The following is a 25,362-nucleotide window of genomic DNA, read 5'->3' on the forward strand; positions in this document are numbered from 1 at the left end:
GAGGTAAAAGATTCGCCACCATCTCCAATTGCTTGGATCTGGAGATTATGTACCTGGTTAAGACTCCTAAGTGCATCAATGTAAACTTGCCGCCATACCCAAGTGCTTCAGTGAGCGTCGTGGTCCTTGCGACACGTCGGCAAAACCCAAAAGACCGTCTCCGGAGAGTACCGTCTCGACCGCCGACTGGCACACTTGTCCAATTCCACTTTTCCCAAAAGACAACCACCATCCTCACACAATTTTGGCGAGACGGTTCTCGACAGAAGTGGAGTACCCACCTCAAGACTCTCCCCCGTCTGATCATTCTCTGGAGCTCACTGTGCTCACCTGAAACAACACCGTCACCAAGATCGAGCACCACAGTTTCTCTCTCATCCACCCCTCGTCTAAAGAGAGAGAGAGAGAGAGAGCAAGAAGGTCAGAGAATATCGCAGAAAACCGTATCAATTATGGCTGCGAGTGCTGTGACGGAGAATGAAGCACTGACCACACAAGCTCCATATGCTCCTGTCATTTTTTAGAGGAGAGTCAGGAGTGACTTGGAAACCAAACTTCTTAAACCATATATGCCCAGAGCATTGGTTGCTCCAGACACAGACCATCCAACGGGAACAGTCAGCCATCAGCACCGTGACATGAGTGCTCTTCAGCAGCGAGCAGCCGGAGCAGCCCATTTCAGTTCCCGTTTTGCCCTCCGACACTCTGACCATGGTTTTCCAGGCAGATGGAATAATACGGATGCAACCGGAGTGAGGGTAGCAAGCTCTCGGGGAAGAAAATGGCCGAAAGAGCCAGGCATGCTGTTTATCTTTTGACTCAGTGGGGAAGAAAGTCTCCAACAACATCATTTCCATACCCATCTGTGTTTTTCCACTCATGATAATTTTGAAAAAGATAAGATAAGGGAAGAGCCCTTGTCGGTCAGATCCACACGTGAAAAAAGATAAGTCATTCACCTAATTCAATTGTTTTTATTATTTAATATTTATCAAATGGTACAGGTTATTGTGTGATGGTGGAACAATGATGATATCTTTTTATTATTTAATATTTATCAAATGGTACAGGTTATTGTGTGATGGTGGAACAATGATGATATCTTTATTTTATTTTTTGAATGTTTTCCACTAACTGATGGTGGGTTTACAACAGATGCTGAAAGTGGATGTGGGTTGCCACACCCATGCATTTTAAATTATGTTGAAATTATCAGCTCAAATCCAAAAGAACTAATCCACTTTTATAACCTAAAACTATGCTATAATACGCATGGCAAGGTTTTACACTTATAAGAAATATACATATTAAATAATTGTTGTTACCATATTTCTTTTACGTATTTATTATATTTATTCATTATACGCTCATGATTATACTGTCATTTATTGTCAGGAATTATTGAGCAACTAGGTCCACTGATCAACATTGTTGCTGATTAACGAGGTCTACCAACTTATAGACTGATGAGCCACGTGCTTGTGGTGATCTCTTGTCTGACCGGACACCCACTTGCTCGGACATTCGCTTATTGGGACACCTATGTGCCTGGACCCAACTCGATGACCCTACAGATAGTCCCAACTCGATGCCCCTACGTATGGCCCCGATTCAAAGATCCGACTTGCGGACCCGATCCGCGGATCCGACACATAGACCCAATATGCGAACCCGACAAGCAGACCCGAGTCATGTCGAGAATCAACTCATACTGAGTGCATGTCGACATAAAGTAGATACTTGCAATGAGGAATACCACGAGTCGAGCCGCCTCGCAACGAGCATAGCCTCTAGCCGAGCAGCCTCGCAACGAATATCGCCTCCAGCCGAGCAGTCTCGTAACGTGTGATACCTCTAGCCGAGTATTGCTTTATGTTGAGCATTACCTTGGGTTGATACTGGTTCAAGACATCTAGCCACTTCGGCCCGTACATGGATTGGATTTGAAGTCTCCAGCCAAAAGACTCCTTTGACTGAAGACTTGGGGGACTCCTGTTGGTACCATATATTGGGCCTCGTATATTTGGGCCTCACACTAAAGCCCATACTTTGTAAAAGAGGAGGAACCCCTTATTCTATAAAAGGGGACTCCTCCCCTCATTCTAAAGGAGGCAAATAGCCAAGCCATCCTACAAGGCTCAAAGCTCTCATACTTTTAGAGAGAGAGAACTCATACAATTCAAGAGGCTCTCCTTCCTTCTCCCTCACCCTCCTTTCTCCGGGGGACTTCCCCCAAACACTTGTATCCATACACATACAGAGAAACACAATCAACTACAGTGTGGACGTAGCCCAAACATTGGGGTGAACCACGATAAAATCCTTGTGTTCTTTGTGTTCTTCGTGTTCTTGAGCGTTTGTGCAGATTCACGGTCGGATTTACGTTGTTCCAAGACCATCCGATTTTGTGCATCAACAAGTCTCGAGTCATTGGTGTGTGTGACATCAAGACAAGTACGTAGGTGCTCAATAGAGAATGAGTACACTGAACGTGATCAACGAAGAGTTCTCATATACCATGTCACATAAGAACTCATGGTTGGGATAATGCAAAGTAGTCCTTTGACATGAGGCATCACAGTTGTCTTGTGGTTAAGTCCTTGATCTTTGATTATGTCAAAGTCACCCCCTCGGGGTGTCCACGGCATCGTTGGGGTTAAGCCACTTAGCTATGGAGACAAGTGAATGCGCAACAAGGGATCTCTAACCTTCAAACAGTTGAGGGAGAATACTCTATGATATGATTTGGAATCTCTGGCCAGAGTATGAATGAGATTAGGGAATGCGTTCCAAATCACATTCAAGGAAATCATATAAGCAAACGATTTACATTGGATAGTAGACATGAGTAAATAAACTATCATACCAAACAATGTGGTCAAGAGTATTAGATTAGAGAAAGACCGTATTGCATTTGTAATCCCGAACTGAATAGGTTCTCTATCCTCTTCTGATTAGCTTGGGTAACCATGATATGCTGCTAGGTGTCACTCATGGTTTGTGGAAGCCCTAAACGTGTGTAATCACTAAAGGGAGAATTGAAAATAGTTTCAATTCACAATCGATGTAAAATGGTTTTAATCGCCCACTACCTCGCTAAAAGGAACCTAATGGATCGCACACCATAAAAGGTAGAGATTGAAGATTAAACGGAAATGAGTAAGAATGATTAAATGGTTTAATCATTTATTTATGGCAATGATTAATTAATATGTTAATTAATCAAACGAATAAGTTCGTTAAATGACTTCGGGATAGTTTTGGACCTTAAGGCCCAATGGGCTTCGAACGTCAAGCCCATTAACTTAAGTTGTATGACAATTTAATGAATAAAGATTCATTAAAGCCCAAAAGCCCAAAACTCCCTAAATGGCCGGCCATATTGTGATGAATTAGGGTTTTGGTTATTTAGGTCACTTAAAGAAGTGACTATATAAATGACTTTATAGCCAAATATTCATGAAGGATTAAAAGGGTTTATTTTGGGGGAAAATTGGTGAGAATTGTCTCTCCATTTTCTCTCTAAAGAGGCCAACACCTTGGAGGGTACATCTAGCAATCCTACTACTCCAAGGTCACTCATTTCTTCTACAATAAAACCTTGGTGAAGAGACTTAGAGGTTCCCTATTTTGGGAACTTGGAGAAACCTATTTTTCCATCCAAATCCATGGATCTAAGAAGCAAGGAATGAAGGCCCTATCTCTTTGGGTGATTAGCCTTTGCTTATGCAAAGAGGAATCTACAAAGGTAATAATTTCAACTCACTTTGTTTTGAGTTGATTAATGGTTCACCAATCTACTAGGCTTTGAATTTCATGGTAATGTTTTGTTTTTGAGTGCATGCAAGCATGATTCCGCCTTTAATTGTTAATTGCATGCTATATGATGTTGCTCAAATGAACATGTTTTTCAAAATAAATCCTTCAGTTTGGTTATCGAGTCGTGTCAGAAATTGTCAGGGCTACGTGAAGTGATGAGAAAGGGTAAAAAAGTTTATTTTACTTTATGTTTTTTAATATTAAAGATATATTATTATCATATGTGGATGAAACTTAAAAAATAATAGTAAAATTTGATTTGTCTGAAATTATATTTTGTTTATGTTTTTTTTATTTATGTTCAGTTTTAATTAGAAGATTAAATTGGTAATTTTATGAAGTTGGTTGACAATTAGAGTTTTATTGATAGGGTTAATCTCAGTTTACTATCTTGAAATTTCTTGGTTTTCAACATTTCATACATTAAGTTTTTTTTTATCTCAGTCGGGTACCTAAAATCATAATTATAAGACACTTTCTGACACACCTTGACCCGGAAAGTCCACTAGGACTCCGAATCGAGTTGTGCTGGGCGATACCTGGAAGGTGATAAAGCCATAAAGTGTGATGATATAGAAAATGTGAATAAATTTAATTCTAAAAGTGCCTAAGTACACGAGTGCGCGGTAAGCGGGCATGGACCCATTTCACACGCAATGTCAGAGTATAAGTAAAGTACAGTAAGGTAAAATAAGGATTATACTGTCATAGGAAGCCACCTGTACTGGAATGTATGAAGAATCCTCGTCAATACAGAAACTTTGCTACTAGAACCTGGAGGGGAGTAAAACAGAAAATGTGAGTGGGCAAAAACAAAGTTTTTCAAAAACCATTTCTTTTTTCAAAAATAATAACCCTTCATCGTAAAACCCGTATAATTTTCCAGAAAATAATAATACATACATATATCAAAACCATACTCGAAATACCAAAATCCACATGTATGTCATGTCAAATATTTCAGCATAATGAATAAGTAAACCGGGTGAAGTAAATTAATGAAAAGTGAAATGTTAGCCGGATCCACCTATGGTGGCCTGTACGGCTGAACCTATAGCTCATCAAGTATGCTTGCACACGAGTCGGAACCACCTAATGTGGTAAGTACAACAGGACTAGGTGTAATAAGTACGCTTAAGTGCTACGATCACGTGAAAACTGTGTGAATAATCGCAGATTACCTACGAGTCAAAACCACCTATAGTGATATGTACGATAGGACTGTGCACCAAACTTGGATCCAAGGTGAGCGTGCGGTGCGGGAGGTAAACATCACGTGAAAGACTGTGCCCTGGCCACGAGCAGAAGCACTAACACTAGGGTGCAGGTTTATGAGCTCTAAATGCATCAAGGGTAATCATAACCATACAACTCACATCCACAGTCTATAAACTCACTTGGAACTTGCATGAGCGTTCGCAACGTCAACAATAACATAAGTAACTACTAAATGCATATTCTAAATATAAAAACATTTGGCATGGCATTTAAGAGCATACAACCATTTAAATAAGTTTTATGGGAAAAATACCAAGCATATATATACTGAAAACCAAAAGCCCACTCGCCTGGAGTCTACGCTACAATTCCCTGACACAACTTCGAGACGTCACAAACAATCAGCGCCTAGAACAATTACCAAACCATATCTTAAAATTCTTGTCAATAGAACACTTAACTTACAAATCCTATTCGGGAAGATCCGTATGTCGGATTCCCGATCCGTAAGTTTCTAAAATCCTCAAATATTATGTACTACAACGTATCAAAGTTTAGTGACGATCCAACTGTCAAATCGTCGATTGCTATAATAATCGGGTGGCGATTCTTAATGAAACTAGGTACAAATGACGAAAATTTGTTAATCGGAAGGTCAGGGGATATCTCGGCCTGAGCGCCGCCGCAGGTGGTGGTCGGCCCCCCGACTTGCCGGAAAATTCAACTATTTCTAAAAATTATCAAATTTCATAGAAATGAAGATTTCAGTTAGTAGAACAACTTTCATACTTGAGACTAAGGCTAATTTTGTCGGGAAAAGCCTCAATTTCACGAAAATCAACTTTGACGCCCCAAATGTTGATTGGGCTTTGTTCCTGGCCTCAAGGGGAGTCTAGTGGTAGTGGTAATTGGGACAGAACATTTCCAAAATGGTGGATTTGAGCCATGGTGCTGTCGTACCCTCTGTGTGGTTTTGCAAAAATCAAGCCAAATTCTCTAATTTTTGGGGTGGAATTGACAGAGGTATCGATTGGCCTCGATTGACACCAAGATAGCCGTCCATGGTGGCCAGAGTTGGGAGATAAACCCGAGTCGGGTCACGGTTCCTCAAAGGGATCCAGCCGATGCCCTTCTTCTTCTCCTCCCTCATTTCCCTCCTTTCTTATGTTTCTGATTAGTCTGTTCCTTCTCTCTCCTTTCCGCATTCCTCAATGTTTCTCCCCTGTTCCTTCTTTATTTCCCATCCGCGCTGCACATCTTTGCTTGCTTCAATCCTAGCTACACACGTGGCATGACTAGATTAAACTCCAGAAATCTGGAGCTTTCTAGAAAATAGAAATTTACAATTTTGCCCTCAACTTTAAACGTTAATATCTCTTTCGTTGTAACTCCAAATTGCGTTCCGTTTGCGCCCACGTATCCTTAGCGATGAGTACTACGAGAATACGCCAAGAAAATAAACCTTACGTGACACGACACGACAATCAACAAAAGTCAACACTTTGCCTCAAAGGGCATTTTCGTAAACTCACTTATTAAAATTATAAAATCATAATTTTTAGGGACGGGCTGTTACACTTTCATACCTCCATTAAGTTAAGGGACCAATGATCGTGTCACGTGGATATTAACAATTTAAAAATTAAAAAACAAAAAAAAATTAAAAAATAAAAATCAAATCCCAATCATCTCTCCAAATATAAGAAAGCATTTTCCCAAATCCCTAAAGTCAGAAAAGGATCCTTTCCGGATCTGCTTGTGGGGATCCGGGAGATCAATCAATCATGTCCGTTCATCGTACATCATTCAAAACTGACCGCACGATATATGATGAACGAACTTAATTAATTGATCTCTCGGATCCCCCAAAGAAGATCCGGAGATGATCTTTTTCCCCCAAAGCCAACAACCCCAATTTTCGCCATGGACCCATATTGACACGTGACGCTAAGCCATTATCCACTTGGAAGCCACGTCACTAGTTAACAGCTAACTTAACCGCAACCTTAACAAATTTACGAAACTGTCCTAAAATTTTGACTTCAGGTACCACTCAGAGATAAAAAACTTGATGTACCAAATGTTGAAAACCAAAAACCTTGATAATAGTAAACTGAGATTAACTCTTATTAATATGTAGTTTTGATTAATTGTTTCATGTTTAGATTATATGAAGAGATAATTGTAGCAATAATGCTTAATTTTAACCCAATTGGAGTAATAGTCATCAACTAAAAATATATGATTATTAGTTATTTAACTCATCAAAACATACTGTTATGATTAAATTGTAAATGTTTTATTAATTTTGGCAAAATTCCTAAAATAAAATAGCTATTTCATTATTTTCTCCATAACCAAAATTTACCATTCATCCTGAGTATGATCCGACCCGTCAATATCTAAATATTCCATATTTACCTTAACAAAAAAAATTAATAAAAAAGAAAGTCCGTTGAAAGCTGCAGGCGTGTCGTTCTTTCATACTTTTCTTCTTCAACCTCTTCGTCTCTGGCAAACCATCGATCCAGTTGGCCTCTACGTACCACCGTCGCATTCCGATTCGCTGCCACGAGCTCCGACCTCCAATACGCCTCCGGCTTCGATGACCTGATCCATATCTAGCTCCAGACCCTACCCTACCCCAAATCCCAGCTCCGAAACACTCTTCACTTCTCCACTAATCTCCCATTCAATTGACTTCCGTCCGAACACAGTTCTACATCTCCAGGACGACGCCGTTTTCCGTTCAAGATTCGATTACGAACATTGCCGCCTCAATAATCGGTGATCATTTGATTTTTTCAATGAATTTCACTGTTCATTTTTTCAATGATTATCGAATTGAATCTGTTATTGGTTTGTTAGAAGCTTAGGTCTTCCTATTGCGCGTAATTGCTTTGGTTTCGGAGTTCTTCGTACTGGATCTAGAGGTAATATTTGTTTCCAATCTTTACCTTTCCGTTTGGTTGCTGAGAAAGTTGTGGGGAACATAAAAAAAATGAATGGAAAGTTTGAAGTGTTGCGGCATATGTTGTGTTTTTAGCTTTTGGGTAATATAATATTCAACTCAAACATGCATAGTAGTTGTCTCGAGCTCAGTTGAAGATATTCCACTTCTACGTCTAGGAGATATTGCATATGGATTTTGGAACTGGAATTTTTATAATGCCATATTCGGTTGCTCGAATTTCGTCGAAAGATTAGGAAAGAAGTTAATTTGAATTGGAATTTACTTTATTGGTTGTTTAGTTGAAAAAGAAAAGCTAAATATTTTAGCTCAACAAAGTATTATTGAAGATGGCTTATTTGAGTTTCCCATTCCGTCCTTATTAATTGAAAAAAACCATCCCTTTATTTCCAGTTGGGGATAAGCTGGAATGAGTTGAGTTTTACAGCTCCGCCGAGGTAAAAGCTCACTATGGGACTTTTTGATGGATTGCCCGTGTCTCCAGACAAGGCAGTAAGTTCAAGTCACTTATCTTACTACACCTGTTAATAACTATATATTTGGTTGTTTGCACTGGATATGGAGCTCATAATCCATTTCTCAGGCAAAGGGGGTTTGGCGGTGCAGGTGTCTATGGTAGGAATCGCAATTCGTAAAAGGGTTCTGCGTAAAATTAACTTTTGACTGTATAGAGTTGGTTCTATTTTCATTATTCTTGATATGTCTTCAGAATTCACAAGACATGTTCTTTATTCGATTGTAAATAAAAGTTGCATGCTTTAGCTGCTAGAAACTTAGTGCTTTATTTTTTGCTGTTGGTGCATGTTTCTCATTTCAAAGTTCTGATAATATATCTGATTTGACTTCAATAAGGAAAAGATTCTTGCTAAAAGTTTGATTGACGAAAACGTGTTGTGTCATCAATTCATAGATGTTTACCGTTTGCTGTAGGCTTAAATTTATACCCGCCATAATGCTACTTGTCAATTACAAAATGGGGTTTATTTACTATATTTTGCAAGTTTGACTTGATCCCAACACTCCTTGTTTTCTGAAGATGCAGTTTTTCTGGAAAACACCCGGGTTCACTTCATCTTATTTGTTTGCTTTTTTTTGTTGTGACAAATTGGTCTTTTGTGTATGCTTCCTGCACACACCCAGTTTCACCCCTTTGGCATGTCTTAAATAAAATTAGGTAATAAAAAAATGTCGTACACGCTATAAAAGGTGAAAATCCTTATAGTTTTCTTCAGTAAAACTGGAAGGAACAGTTTATTAGTGATTCTAAATTGAAAAATAATCTCAGAAAAAAGTTTATGGAATCCACGTTGTAATAACTATACTTATCAGAAAAAGAGCTGTAGGTTTTTATATGTTCATGCCTGACACTCTGTTAGAATTTCGACTCCCCTCTGGATTTTGTTCTTTAATGCATCTGGCAATAGACTGAGGGCCTGTTTGGAACTGCTTTTAAATTGATTGAAAGCGCTTTTAGAGAAAATGTTTATGTGTTCCAAAAGCACTTAAAATGCTTCCTGCAAGAAGCACCAGTTATGTGATTCTTGGATATGAAGAAACAAAGTGCTTTTTTAGGATTCAATTGTCATTTTACAAAGGATTGGTTCCAAAATCATTTTCACCAAAAGTGCTTTTAGCCATTTTAAAAGCACTTCCAAACAAGCCATAAACTTAGCAAATAGAGAATAACTAGAAACACACAAGTTTTATACTGCTTCGGTAGAACCTTTGCCTACGTCCTGTTGTGATTTCTCTGGTTTGAGAAATCACGGCTTCTTTGAATTAATAATAGAGTAAACAGTGCTTTTGTAAACCATAGAACTAATCCCTCTCTTTCTCTTGGTTGTCTCTCTGATCTCTCTTGTGTTTATGGGGTGCGGCTTACCCACCTATTTACTTATTAAGTCTCCTAATCTATTTAGGAAGGCACACTTGCATTCCCATTCCGTTTCTGCATTTTGGATTCCTAATCTAATGGTACAAGAAAACTTAATTCTTTCCTAATCATGGTAGGACAAGAATCTGTGCACCTTTATCTTTCCTAATACAATCCTAAACAAAATTGGACTCTTAACAAATGACGAACCAAATCCTAACATACTCTTGATAATGTTTTAAAAGGCTTGCCTCAGGGCGCGCCTAGGCGCCCTGTGAGGCTAGGCTTGAGGGTTGCCGCCTCTGTTTTGAGGGAGTGGGCGGAAGGCGCCGACGGAGCCGCCTAGGTGCGCCTCAGGGGATTTTTTTTTTTTACTCCCAAACTCAAATTTTGGGTAGGGTTTTAACTGCCTCATACCTCTTCCTTGTACTATCATCTCTCTGCCTTTTTTTCTGATTTTTATTTTTTTATATAATGGATGTGTGTGCTGTCTGCATGCATTATTATATGTGTGCTCATTGTGCTTTTCATCCTCTATTTTATATATATAATATAATATATGTATATATATGTGTGCCTATGTATTTATAATATATGTGTAATTTTTTTTTAATATAATATATATGTACGCTCGGTGTATTTATTAAAAAATTTAGGTCCCGTGAGGCTTTGCCTCACGCCTAGGCTGGGTTATCCCTCGGACGCCTCGCCCATGCCTCACGCTTTTAATACATGTCTTTTACATACAGAGAATTCACTGTAATATCTAGAAGCATGCACCAGCATATGAAAACAATAATTTAATACAGTGTTTAAACTTTAGCATGCATGCTTTGTTATGCATAGTGCTTCTTGATGTTACTTTCTCAATTTTTCTTCTGTCATCATGGTAATTTCAGTATCTGAGGGAAGAGATTGCAAAGATCGATGAGAGCTGGGCTGCTGCTCGTTTTGATTCATTACCTCATGTTGTTCGTATTTTGACGTCCAAAGATCGTGAAGGTGAAGTCCAGTTTTTGAAGGAGCAAAGTGATGTTGTTGAGGAGGTTGTGGATGAAGTTGTGCATAATTATCACAGTGGCTTCAATAAAGCAATTCAAAATTATTCTCAGGTCTTGTATATCTTTCTGGATAAGAATATTTAATCTATTTGTCCATTTTTTTCTTTAATTTTTTCAATTTTGTATATTTTTAGCATCCGTGGTCGTATAAGAAACTGAATCTTGTGGGTGCTTCAATAATTCATCTGTTTCCTGACAAAAAAAAAATTATTTATCAAAATGTTTTGCTTTGAAAATGCTAGTGTTTTAATGGTTTTTTTTTGTTTCTGATTTTGGGGGAAGTGGACGGTTGTCAAAAACAAGAGTTGACTCTTGCATACTACTATCTTACTCTACTCAATTCTTTCCAGATCTTGCGGTTGTTCAGCGAATCTACTCAAAGTGTTGGTGTCCTGAAGGTTGATTTGGCTGAAGCAAAGAAGCGTCTTAGTGCCCGTAGTAAACAACTGCATCAGTTATGGTACCGGTCAGTTACTTTGCGGCACATAATCTCCCTCTTAGATCAAATTGAGGGCATATCTAAGGTTCGTCTTATCTTCTTCTTTTTTTTTAAATTTATTAATTTATTAATTTTTATATCTTTAGACAATACCAGGCTCAGGAGTATTGGGATTATTTCATTCAGTCAATAGTATTTGAACTCTTCACCATGAAGTTAGCTTTTTGGAGGGTGTGTCAACTGCGTTCTGCTCAATCCATTGTACTTGAGTTGCAATTGTATTAGTTTGCTCATTCATATTTAAATCCATGAGTATGCATATGTACATAAAGAAATTGATGAGCATGTGTTCATGTCTATTTTTATTTGAATTTTGAAATAAGTTATTTAAACCCTGACCTTTACAGCTCATGAGATAGCTGGGGGCCCGCATGGCGGGCTATTAGCTCGGTGGTAGAGAGCGCCCCTGATAACTGCATCATTGTGCCTGGGCTGTGAGGGCTCTCAGATATCATGCAAACCCTTTCTATACTAATAGAATAGAACCTTACTCCATTTAATCTAATAAAAGTTAAATGTTTTTTAGTACACGCACGCTCACAGCTTACAACTCATTACTTAGCAATGTAGCTTTAGATTTAACACATATGTTTTATGCTTTGATACATCTGTATTGTCTGGTATCCGTACTTTTTCATTGAACTACCGGCGATAAAAATATTCCAACTGAATCAACTTTGTGCCTAAATGTTTCATTTCATCTATTATCTGGTCAAAATGTGGCTCAGGTTCCAGCTCGAATAGAGAAGCTGATTGCCGAAAAGCAGTATTATGCTGCTGTTCAATTTCATGTTCAATCAATGTTGATGCTTGAAAGAGAGGGGCTTCAAACGGTAGGGTGTTTTATATTAAAAGAATAAAATATTATCTTCAAACAGTACACTACTTTATTTGTTTTTAAATTGAAATTTGTACATAAATGTTTTTCCTACTCTTTTATGGTGGCTTGGTTGAAACTTTAGTTTTATCTAACTACTAGATCCTAAAACAGTTTGTCCCATTTTATTCTCAAGTTTCATTATTGCCGGCCGGTTCAGTAATAATGGTGTCAACTTCAAGGTTCAATATTTTTGTTCATCCAATATATCATAGCGTTTCACCAATTTTCTTTTTTATATTTTTAAATTGTTAGCTTCTTTGCACCACAAGGTGTGGTGGAACTATTTTAATGATATTAGATATTGAATTATTATCTGGTTGATGCGTCCTTAAAGGTGGTGTATCTGACACTAACAGTTCTTGAAAATATCAGAACAGGGCCTTTAATAGAAATTCACTTTCATTTTCTTCTTCTGGATGCAATATAACTTTGAGGAAACCGTTTTAGTGAATATATGATTTGGTAGTTATAATTGATTGGCTCAGGTCGGTGCCCTTCAAGATGTTCGCTCTGAGTTGACAAAGTTGCGAGGAGTTCTGTTTTATAAAGTGCTAGAGGATTTACATGCTCATCTTTACAACAAGGGTGAATATAGGTATTTACTTGTGTTGACGTTTTTTTCCTTTTGGGTACCTTCATATACTTAGCATCATTTTAAAAATAAGACCTTCTAGGGGAAAAAATGAAGAAACATTTTACTTTATTGCTTTCAGTTTATTTGCATACTTATGGGGTGGCTGGGATGTTCTGGGATTTAGGCATTATAGGATTTGTTTTCCATCTACTGCTTTCTATTTCATGTTAGCTGCACACTTTTTTGTTCCTGCTGCTGTGACAAACCATAATTATATGAAATTGTGATGATTTTATAGAACTCTACTTCTCTGGGAGCACTTGTCCTCTTCTTTTGGGGAAATTGATGATTGATCAATTTTCTAGCTTTGTATTTTTCTTTTTATCCTGTGCTATACTCTCAAAAGCTATTTCTCATATATATTGTCCTTGTGCTGATTCTTTCTGCAGCTCAGCTGCTTTAAGTTTGCAAGAAATGGATGATGAGGTACCAACCACCACAGCTGCTGTATTTTCACTGAGTAATTCACAATCCCTGTCTCGAAGAACCAGGCTGTTAAAAGGTGACAATCAGTTCGGTAATCAAGGAGATGGATCATATAGGACAGGTTCTGTTGATGGAGGGTAAGATTATTATCGCATTATTATTGCATGCTGGGTTTTTCCTTCAACCTGCATTATTATCGCATTTATTTTCATTTGAAAATTATATCACTTGCAAGTTGTGGATTTTTTTGTTTATACTCTCTTCTAGAATCAAAGTAAGTTCACAATGCCTCAAATTCTTATTGGACATTTTATCTGCTGCTGCATTATTTTATGTGGTTAATTTCTTCAAGACCCTCCTGGAGGTTTGTATATTGGTTTGAATATTATAGTATCCATCTTCAATTAAGAGGAAGGTTCCCCGTGAGTTCAATATGCTGGAGAGAATATATTTTAGGCTTTTTAGCCAAAGTGGTCCTGAGATTTGCATAACTCCTCACTTTGGTCCCTGAGATTTGAAATCAATAGAAGTGGTCCTTGAGATTGTCCACCATCAATCATTTTGGTACTTTGATGAAAAATTATGTTAAGGATCAAAATGACAAAAATACCCTCAATTTAATAAACAATAGGGCAAAATGATTTGACAAAATTTGAGGGTATTTTTGTCATTTTATCCTTATTTAATAGAGATATTTCAGAGAATGACCAAAATGGTTGATAGTTGACAAACTCAGGGACCAATTCTATCAATTTCAAATCTCAAGGACCAAAGTGAGGAGTTATGCAAATCTCAGGGACCATTTTGGCTAAAAAGCCTATATTTTATGGGAACTTTAACGAAAAGCACCCGGTACTGTTCACTTTAACGAAAAACCATATTTTTACACTAAAAAGTCAATCATGGTACTATTCACTTTACCCTTTATTTTGTCCTTATCATTAAAACTCAAAGTTTTCAAGCCCTTTTCATTAGTTTTCCTATATTTTATTGGCTGTTGAGTACCCATTGAAAGTAGTCTTTGGAAAGAAGTTAAAAAATGCCACTAGTGTTTTTAGAGTAATGTGTGGCTACTTGTGGATAGGCCTCCATGATTTTTTACATAGCTTTTTTGCAATATTCTTTTTACGTCTGTTCGATTGAAGGTCATAATCTTGTATGGATGAATTACATTTATAATTGGAAGATTGAATTCTTAATATTATTATGTTGTCGTTTTCCTTTGGTAATTCTACATCTAAATTCTAAATGTTTTAGTTCATCTTTTGATGGCGTTGATGAGGAGGGCACTTCGGAACTGCATGATGAAGCTACCTCAGATGGGCATACTTCAGTGAGGATCAATGGTGATGTCAAAATTGTTCCTCGTGAGATGCCAACATGGCTTCAGTATTCCACTCCGGATGAATTTCTTGTATGACAACTGTGATTATTCACATCTCATGTTGTCTTTTGAATGAATTTCTTTTGTGCTGAAAGTTCTGGGGTTTTTATTTGGATGTAGGAAGCAATAAAGAAAAGTGATGCTCCACTTCATATCAAGTATTTGCAGACCATGGTTGAGTGCCTTTGCATGCTTAGAAAAGTTGCAGCTGCTGGTGCTATAATATGGTTTGTTATCTGGTTTTACTTTTACCTCTTTTGGTTGGTTGTCTGCCGTATTTCAAGAATACTTATCAACTTATTTGATATTTTGTTCTTACCCATAACAGCCAAAGATTGCGACCTACAATTCATGAGATCATCACATCCAAGATTAAAGCTCATGCCGAGCTTCTTAATTCCTCAAGGTCTGGGATTGGGCAAGCTTCCCGAACTGCTACAGCTGGCCTACATTTTATGAAGGGACAGTTACAAAGTTATCAGTTGCCAAAACAGAAACGTCAGAATGGGATATCACTGTCTGGAACTCTATTGGCAGTAAGCCCTGTCTCACCTGTGATGGCTCCTGCAGGGAAAGCACAAGCCGCGGCAAAAGAACTTCTTGATTCAGTTTTGGATGCTGTTGTTCGGATATTTGGTGTGATATTTTTCAGTTTTTAATGTGTTCTTTATTCTATTTTAGGTTTTTAGTTATGTGCATATACGTATATGTATTTAACAATGAAACTAAATTCTCCTAATATAATTCTTCAGAGAACCATGTTGTTGTTGGGGAGCTTTTGGAATCAAAGTCCTCTGTTGACATGAACACGCCAAAATCAATGCCAACAGATGTAAATCGGAATACTGATTTAGAAGCATCTCAAGTTACCGGAGGCTATAGCATTGGTTTTTCCTTGACAGTATTACAGGTAAGCTATCTGTTTCAAGTTTTTAATGGTTAAAAAATTCCACATGGTGTATCCCTTAAAGGAAATTCTGTGCAGTGACATGCATGGCAGTTCTAAAACTTACTTTATTTTTCCCTTTTTCTTTTCATGTGTTAAAGAGTGAATGCCAACAACTTATTTGTGAGATTCTGCGGGCAACTCCTGAAGCTGCATCTGCTGATGCTGCTGTACAGACAGCTAGACTTGCAAACAAGGTCCCTTCCAAAGACAAGAGGCAAGGAAATTGGTTTCATATTCCATCTAACTGTATACTGCTTGATAGTCTGGTGGTTTTCTAGTTAAAAAACTAATGAAAGCACCACCAGTGGGCAGTGGTTCGAAAATGCTTGATAGTAGATGTGTTCTCGACTACTTTAATCTATGGGTGCTCTTCATTTTAAAGCCAATCCTTGGGTATGCAGAATGAAACACATGGTTAAATGAAACATTTGTGACTGGTTGGAAAATTTTAATCCACCATAAACGCCAAAGGTTCATATATTGTTGTATAGATATGATGTCACTTGTGACATTAGGTCCCTCTTCTTACTCTTTGGGATATATCTCCTTTTGCAAGGAGTTACTATGTACTTATGCCTTTTTTTCATGATGATGGGTTACAGGGATGGTGCAGAAGAGGGTCTGACCTTTGCTTTTCGCTTCACAGATGCTACAATTTCTATTCCCAACCAAGGTATGCTTGATTTTCTCCTGCAGTACTTAATACCATCTCGAGTAATGATAGTCGAATAACACCATGCAGTAATAATTAAATATACTGTGTCTATCCTTGTTAGAATGTCAGCCATATCTGATGGATAGCATCAAACTATGGCAGCCTTATTTAGTAAATGTTAATGTTATGAATATTGCAAAGGTTCATGGACCCTTTACTTCACCTTGTTGCTTGTACCTGTGTCAATAAGACATGACACTGTTAACTGGTAAGGATATGTCGATAGGAACTGCTGATGCATAGAAGACCTTTGGAGAAATACAAACCCTGATATACTTGGGTGTGGGCCCTCACATGATTTCCATAATCAAGTTCATGTAGCTTTGATAGCTTTATAAATTCCTTTAGAAATGAGTTCTTTCTGTGTACTTAGTTGATGAGCTACTTGTTAGTTATGCATATTAGAAGCATAAAATGCTGATGACAGAAGATTTTTACTTCTGAGGTTCTCATAGAGCCCTTTGTTTTTCACGATAGACATGATACAGTTTGTTTGATATGTGTTACTTCAGAGGTACTGATATAGCCTTCTTGAGCTTGTCTGATGTGTGTTCAAGGTTACTCAATAAATTTGTGCATTGAATTATTGATTGTGTCATAAGACCTGTATGTCCAAGCCCCAATAGAATTATTGCTTTAATCATTTATTTTGTTTATGTTTCTCATATTTCTGGAGATTACCATGACCATGAACTACAAGGGAGAATTTTTCCTACTCTGAATCATTCTGATTTATCATTGTTGTGAATATCACGTTTAAGAATGGGAAAAACAAGGCAAACTCAGGAAACCGAAAACAAATAATCAAAGATAAATCGCACCAAGAGTTTACGTGGTTCGGCTATTTGCCTACGTCCACAGGGCAGCAACAACAAACTTTCACTGTATCAATAATGAGTACAATGAATAATCTTGTCAAGCCTCTAGAAATAAAACTTGACGAAAAACCTGAAAGAACAAGAGCAAGAAATACACACTTCTCTCTTTTCTCTCCTCTCGCACGCACTTGGCCGTTACAATATTCTTTCACTCTAACTCCTTTTGAGTGGTATACAACTTATTGTTTTTTTTCCACATTCAAAACTAGTGCAATAGCCCCTTTATATAGACATAATAGAGGTTGTCTTCAATAAGGAATACTAATCCTAATTGGAATATAGTTATGAATCCTTCTCCAGTTGAGAAACCAACTCCAATTGGGGAAACCACTCCATTTGGGAAAACAATTTAATCCTCTTAAGACTATAATTCCTAATAGACTTAGGACAACTCAAATGGGCTGGGAAATACAACATTCATCACCTCAAGAATTTCATAGAGAGACCTTAGATCACTATCACTTTTCTTGTATAATTGAAATGCTCCGTTGTATGTAAGTCGTCGGTTTTTCAAAACCATTGCTTTATGGCGTTTGATGTCACAACCAATCTTCAAGTTGGAGTGTTTTGTTCTATCTACTGAATAAATTACATACTTCTTAAGGGTACTTTTCTAGTTTAAAAACTTTCTCAATAGGCTGTTGCTTTCATAAGTTATATTTCTAAATTCTTCTAGATTCAAAGTTTCTTCAGCTTTCAACGTGTTGTGTCTGGCATTTCTATTAGTTAGTAACATGTTACGGTGGTCTGCATCTTCCATTCTCCAGGGGTTGATCTCATTCGTCAAGGCTGGAGTAGGAAAGGTCCAAACGTTTCACAAGAAGGTTATGGGTCTGCAGCTATCTTGCCTGAGCAAGGCATATATCTTGCAGCATCTGTATACCGGCCTGTTATTCAGGTTTTACGATTGTTCTTAATCATGTCTTTAAACATGAGCTTTATGATCTGTACACAGTGGTTTGTCTTTTGACCTTTTCTGACTTTATATGTTCTTCAGTTTACAGATAAGGTTGCATCAATGCTTCCGAAAAAGTATTCCCAGTTAGGGTAAGCCTCAAAATCATATTACTCTTTTCTTTGTAATTGTGCATATCACTTTATGTTTAACAGCAATGGGGCATGCTATTTGTTAGTTTCTTTCACTTTATTTCCATTTTATTGCTTAATCAAATATTACTTGGCATGGGAAGGAAATATGCTGATAGAAGAAAATACTGTTGAACTTTAATCTGAACTTCTGATCCTGTTTCTGTAATTAGTCTTGTTGATGAGCTATATAAATACTAGCCTCTTGCCACAAGCGTAGCCACATGCCTATGTGTGTGGCAATTGGCTCTTTTTATTGTTTTACATTTTTTTTAAAATTTTATTGTTTTACATTTTTTTAATTATAGTTATTTTAGATATTATTGTTTTTATTAATATATTTTGAAAAATAATGAACGTAAACATTCACTGTCACGTAATGTTGTTTTTTTTATTCCTAATGGGAGTAGGGTAATTTGGGTATTATGGAAGCTTCACCCTTTTTGCCTTCTCCCTTTATCCATATATATATACAAGCCTCTTGCCATAGGCTCCCTCATGTGGCAATTTTCTATTTTACATCTTATTCTTTACCTGTAATTTTTATTCTTGTTTTTTGTTTAAAATATTTTTTTATATAAAAAAAATTAAAGAAATAAAAAAAGAAAAACTACCGACCTGTGTAGTTGGTAGTTTTGTTCTGTTTAGAATTTTATTAAAACTAAATTGTTTCATTTTAAAATCTTAATTAGGGAGCGGTAATTTTGGAATTATGAATGATTCAACGTTTTTGCCTTCTGGCTTTAAATATATATAGATATGTTGGCAATATTCTCTAAAGTCAATGCCAAGTCGTCTTTCTTGATATATTTGAAGTTTTGAACCTACTCAACCTCTTTTATCTGTCTAAGTATATTTAAGAGGAAGGTAAAGGTAGCATCTGTCCAGTAACTGTCATGTATGCATTGCTCATCTGTCCACCAGAAGGGATCCAATTCAGTTGTGCCATTGCCAACTCGATATTGATAGCTTACAGTTCTGAATAGTCATTTGTATATATGTTGTCTCTATCAAAAAAAGGAAAAAATGTATCACTTTTTGCAGTCACCCTTCATATGTCCATACTGATGCATGAGTTTCGGTATTTTACTATGGATAGGCAGAAGTATGATAACCATCAAATATGGTCAAACACACGAGGGAATGGGTGGTGAAATCTTTTCCTGCTTAGTCACAATGATATGGACTTAACTATTGTAGGGGCTACAAGGAGGAATATGGGTTTGAAGTTTCGAATGTCTCAGGCATAAGTTGTAGTCTCACTAACCCCACACATATAGGTTCAAATATAGTAATCCTTCAAAATTGGGACCCTTGCTGTTTGAAGTTGGTTATGCTTTGGGTTAGTGAACAACTGGTCCTGTGATCTGTGTGCTTATTGATCCACAGATGAGTTCGGTTCATCTTCTTTGTTATCTTCATATTTCTTGTTATTGTTATCATGAATTTGGTTATTGCATTTCCTCTTCTTTGTTTCCATTTACTTTTTTGGAAAAAATTGTAATATTAACTTCTGAATCTGCAGTAACGATGGATTGATGGCTTTTGTGGAGAACTTTGTGAAGGACCATTTTCTTCCCACGATGTTTGTGGACTACAGAAAAGGCGTACAGCAAGCTATATCAAGCAAGTTTTATAACTAATTATTCTACAGTGATCTTGTTTATTCTTTTTATTTTCTTGCATGGCATGAAACTATGTCGATTAAATGATGTCACTCATGTGTCCTAAAACCTAATAAAATTTGCTTTTGAAAAAAATGTAGATACTATTATTTAATGATACTTAGGTGTAAGAAAAATGTAGATACTTATATTTAATGATACTTAGGTGTAAGCTATATATCTTTAAGTAATCTTACCCAAGTAAAAGGTTGGAGGCTCGTGCACTTTGTATAATTACTGTTTGAATCCTGTAGACATGCAGATTATATTTTATATAGAGTTTCTATGGCATTGACTTTTCAGTACGAAATGACCATGAAAAGCGAAAGACTTTCATTTTCTCGGGAAATTTCAATGCAACCCTAACAAAATGGACGTTTAAAAATTAAAACATATTCATAGGTACATGCTTGGACACCATTTCTGTAAACAATAAGGAATTCCACTATTACTGCCTCACTCATCTGGAGCATTGAACAAAAGTTTTCTCGTACATAACAGAACAGTCACATCATTTGCACTAAAAAGATCTGATTTTGGGAAGTCTTTGAATTCTTATAGGTCCAGCTGCATTCCGGCCCAGAGCACATGCTGCTGCATCTTATACTCCTTCAATTGAGAAGGGTCGACCTGTCTTACAGGGACTGTTGGCAATAGATTTTTTAGCAAAAGAGGCAAGTTTGAACTTTTCCTTAAGAGAATTTCATTTATAGTATTGCAGTAGTGTCTATCTGCTCCACTGCGGATGATTCTTTTTTAACATTGTGCTCAAGTTATTTTAAATATATGGACAAATAATCTCGTTTGAAATGATTTACTCTAGGTGCTTGGTTGGGCACAAGCTATGCCTAAATTTGCCGTTGACCTTGTGAAGTATGTGCAAACTTTCCTCGAGCGAACCTTTGAACGATGCCGGACGGCATACATGGAGGCAAGGATGTTTCCCTTCTCACTCTCCTATTACCTTAGCGCAGCAGTATTATTTGTAGATCTGATATATTTTGAGTCTACTTGTTTTGCTTTATGTTAATGTTTTGAATATTTATTTTTCTTCTGGATTTGGTTGTTTCAAGCTGCTATAGCAAAGTGTCATCTCCTTTCCTTTCAGAAAGAGAAGTAGAGATTAGCGGACAAGCACTATATTGACATTATTTTTACAATATGCAATGGCCATACAGTTATAGGATTGATGGCAACCATACATTAAAACATAGATTTAATTACCGCAATAGTTGCTATATTGTAAGACTTGAGATGCCAACTGTAAACAAATATAAATGTCAACAATGTGAAAGAGTGATTTTCACATTTTATTTCATTTATAGGTTCTTGAATTAGAGGTCGCACTTGGTGCGATGGCAAGTGCCTTCGCCCATGAGCGGTAGGTCTCGGGTTCGAGACTTGGGAGCAGCCTCTCCATAAATGGGGGTAAGGCTAGCCGACATTCACCTCTCCCAGACCCTGCGTAAAGCGGGAGCCTTGTGCACTGGGTACGACCTTTTATAGGTTCTTGAATTCTAATCAGTACCCTGAAATGTAGGTGGCACGTGCCATGATATTTGATTTTATAGTTTAATCCAATTTTTGGTATTCTTCAGGCGGTTCTGGAGAAACAGAGCTATATGCTCATTGGAAGACATGATATCGAGCAGTTGATGCGTCTTGATCCAGCAAGTACCTGTTTACCAAATTCGTTTGGTCAGTCAAACTTCGAAACCCATTCTTCAGATTCTGAAAGTCTTGAGGTTGAATTACAATTAAGCGACTTATTATTGAATTTGCGGCCTATTAAGCAGGTATTTCAGTTGCCAGTCTGATGTTAAAAGTTTTTTCTACTTAAATGATCAAATTCTTATTGTTATCATTTATTGTTTATATTTTATCAGTAAAATATTTTAGACTAACTTCTCTTCAGATCTTGTAGTAGTGAGGCCTTGCTGACGAAGTAATTGATTAATTCATTGAATTTTTAGATTATGGATGGATTGACTTTCTTTTTCAACTCTGCCTCTCACAGGATAATCTAATTCGTGATGATAACAAACTAATATTGCTGGCTTCCCTTAGTGATTCATTGGAGTATGTTGCAGAGTCTATTGAAAGGCAAGTTCTCATCCGGCTGCAGTCTAGAATTTGTTTTGAATTTTCTTTTATTACATCAGTGGGGTATGTAAGTGATTACATAGCAGACAACAAGAAACTTGTTAATTTATTTAAAAAGCAGCAAGATCCTATTTTTAATCCCTATGCTTTCCTCCATATGGCAATGAGTTGTGTTATCCGAGACTAATGTGGCAACAAGTTCTCTTATGTAACAAGTTATCATGAAAACAATCATGCATTTCGTGTGGATGCTAATGAAACTGTCTGATGCTCCTTTCCTCGAAGAAAATGCAATGTATGCCCACAAAATTATGTTGCTTTCATGAACGCAAAGAGTCAGTTTCAGGAGTTTTTCCCTTCACTCCCTTGTGTGTGAAGTTTATTATTTATTTTCAGAAGTTTCTACAATCCCCTTATTTTTCTGATCTTTGTTTTTAACTTGTACATGTCCAGTTTCAACCTTAAACATGGAATCTTTTTTATGCTTTTATTCAGTTTGACTTCCTACATTTGTTACACATTTATCCATGATAGATGAACGAGCACAACTTTTTTTCATTATATAGGCTGGGGCAGACAACCTTCAGATCTCCAAATCAAGTAGAAGAGAGTGGTAAGAACCGTCATCAACGAGCAACTAGTGATGCTTCTAGGGATCTGGCATCATTTGCAGATGAGTATAGAAAATTGGCAATTGACTGCCTCAAGGTTTTACGTGTTGAGATGCAATTGGAGACGCTTTTCCATATGCAGGTATGTGATGTTTAGTTTGTAAATACTGTCTCGGCTGAGAGTGATACCTGTTAGAATTGTCCTGTAATAAACATAGCATCGGCAGACTGAAATGGTTTAAACAGGAAATGACAAATAGGGAATACATGGAAGACCAAGATGCAGAAGAACCAGATGACTTCATTATTTCACTTACTGCACAGGTCAGTATTCATCTCCAGCGTAAGCGGATGGGAGACATTGGATAAATTATACTTTTTTTCTCTTGATGTGGAGAGAGATACTAAACATGAATTGCAATACACCACTTCTTTCTTAAAGGATATTTATTTTAATGAAAAAATATTAATTTTTTTTGAATCAGTAAATTCTGAGTGCCACATTCTCTTCTTACATAATATTTGGGTTTCTTTGCCCATAGATAACACGCAGGGATGAGGAAATGGCACCTTTCATTGCAGGAACGAAGCAAAACTATATATTTGGTGGGATTTGTAGCATCGCTGCAAATGCATCCATCAAGGTTTGTACTTTTTATGAAGTCTCTGAATCTTATGTTAGATTGTTCAGTTATCCATATACCAGCGTTCCAGTTTGTAATTTCAGATATTTGCATTCATATATGCATATATATTTATAGTCCCTTTTTCAGAATCTCATGCAAACGTCTGGTTCAAGTGATTCAGCTATTAAATTGGTGCTTGTTAAGTCATCCCATCTAAAACATCAGAATACATGCATTGGAAATGTAAAAAGGCTTCATTTTCTTAACAATTTTTGCTGTATTTTATTATCTTCTCTGAACTTCTTGATTCATCTGCCATTGCAAGCATGAGGAATTGTGCAGAGAAAATATTCCATTGCCTTACATTACCTTCTTTGCTTTTTGTTGCACCATCATTGAAATCAGGGCTCAGGAATTCATATATAGTATTCACCATCACCCATTTTATCCATTTAGTGATTGAAATCCAAAGAACCGCATGAGAGAAGGCTTCTTTATAATGTGCATTTTATCTATTCCGTCGGACCAAAAATCTTTTCCATCTGTTCACTGCTCAATGCTGATGTGAGATAATGCAATCTTAACAGGCTTTGGCTGATATGAAATCAATCAACCTTTTTGGCGTTCAGCAGATATGTCGGAATACAATTGCGCTGGAACAGGTAAGTCATTTTCTAATCCATATCTGAATGGCTTAATTCATTTCTTAATTGCTATATCTATTTGATATATCTTGCTCTGTGTTAAGCCCTTATTCGAACACTCCAAATATTGCTGTGACAAGGCTTTCTGGTTCCGATCCTGAAGTTACTGACATTGCCACATTTAATAATTATTGTTGGCACTGCAGGCCCTGGCTGCTATCCCATCAATTAACAGCGAAGGTGTACAACAACGACTAGATCATGTCCGAACTTACTATGAACTCCTAAACATGCCATTCGAGGCAAGTCATTGGTATTGCATTTGTTTTGCTCTATATTTTGGTTTTCCCATGGTGATCAATATTTTTCACCTGTTGGTTTGCAGGCCTTGCTAGCTTTCATCACAGAGCACGAGCACTTGTTTACGACTACAGAGTTAGTCGACAGATCTCTCTTACCTATACATATCATGGTCGTAATAACTTGTATAGCTGCTGGATAACACGTTACATTTCTCTCACAGGTATGCAAATCTTCTAAAGGTCCAGGTTCCAGGAAGGGAGATTCCTGCCAATGCTCTAGATCGTGTATCACAGATTTTACCCCGTTAGCCTTTTTCAGATTCATTCTATCTTTTCAAAGACTAAGAGTTATGTGCTGTGGAAAAGGTGGTAGCATCTACATAAAGTGTTGGTCATTCTCAAAATGGCGGATGCAGCGAAAGCAATACAAGAGCGAATTTTGTGGAAGTTGCCGGCCAACATGGCACACCATGTTGTGTCAAATTTTTGTTGCCGAACGGTATAATGACGACGAGGGTTCCATTTTTCGTTTTGTTCTCATAATTTGTTCATGTGTAGTATCAATTTTTTTGTATTTGCGTTTGCAGTGTGTAACAACTTAATGCTTAGTGTTGGTTGGGAAGAAATGAAAGCCGATGTAAATTTTCGTGGTGGTTAGTAGTAGTAAATCGTTTGTATTGATTCTCAAAAGCGTCGGTTTATCCGAGGGCGAGGACGGGACTACGGCTCTGCCCGTTTCATCGTTTAGTTTATGCCGGGTTATGTTCGGTGAATGATTTCAGTTGTTTCAACTCGGAGAATGATTTCGGGTTACGCTCCGGGAGGTTGTGACCCAAATTTGGTTTCGAGTCTGGGCAATTCCGCCTTCGTTTACTAATTTTTGCCCAGAAACGACCGTTCTATGAAACAGAGTATCTCCAAGCGCCAGTTTTAAGTTATTCTTTTTATACAAGCGATATTCAAGGAGGGTGAGTTGAACACGAGACCTCGGATTCGGGATTTTATATCTCGAGCAATGC

The 25,362-nt window shown here is 37.2% G+C and overlaps 1 protein-coding gene across 3 annotated transcripts; it reads left to right on the plus strand.

Moving 5' to 3' along the window:
* Window positions 1-7,486: 7,486 nt before the first annotated feature.
* On the plus strand, window positions 7,487-25,033 carry LOC126628753 (exocyst complex component SEC8-like). Of its 3 annotated transcripts, none has more exons than XM_050298547.1 (28): window positions 7,487-7,824; window positions 7,906-7,970; window positions 8,402-8,500; window positions 10,781-10,993; window positions 11,293-11,466; window positions 12,170-12,274; window positions 12,807-12,916; window positions 13,345-13,518; window positions 14,639-14,795; window positions 14,886-14,992; window positions 15,094-15,401; window positions 15,518-15,675; window positions 15,813-15,928; window positions 16,317-16,387; window positions 18,075-18,205; window positions 18,305-18,354; window positions 19,919-20,019; window positions 20,619-20,731; window positions 20,881-20,988; window positions 21,656-21,853; window positions 22,075-22,160; window positions 22,727-22,913; window positions 23,018-23,095; window positions 23,314-23,415; window positions 23,985-24,059; window positions 24,248-24,343; window positions 24,427-24,476; window positions 24,565-25,033. In XM_050298547.1, exons 3-28 carry the CDS (start codon window positions 8,459-8,461, stop codon window positions 24,650-24,652), a joined length of 3,198 nt encoding a protein of 1,065 aa, XP_050154504.1. In that variant the 5' UTR covers window positions 7,487-7,824; window positions 7,906-7,970; window positions 8,402-8,458; the 3' UTR covers window positions 24,653-25,033. The 3 variants fall into 3 exon arrangements, with proteins under 3 accessions (XP_050154504.1, XP_050154503.1, XP_050154505.1); XM_050298546.1 differs by having other exon boundaries at window positions 7,914-7,970; XM_050298548.1 differs by lacking the exon at window positions 7,906-7,970.
* The last annotated feature ends 329 nt before the right edge of the window (window positions 25,034-25,362 follow it).

The sequence above is a fragment of the Malus sylvestris genome, chromosome 7 (assembly GCF_916048215.2).
Source record: "Malus sylvestris chromosome 7, drMalSylv7.2, whole genome shotgun sequence".
Lineage (NCBI taxonomy): Eukaryota > Viridiplantae > Streptophyta > Magnoliopsida > Rosales > Rosaceae > Malus > Malus sylvestris.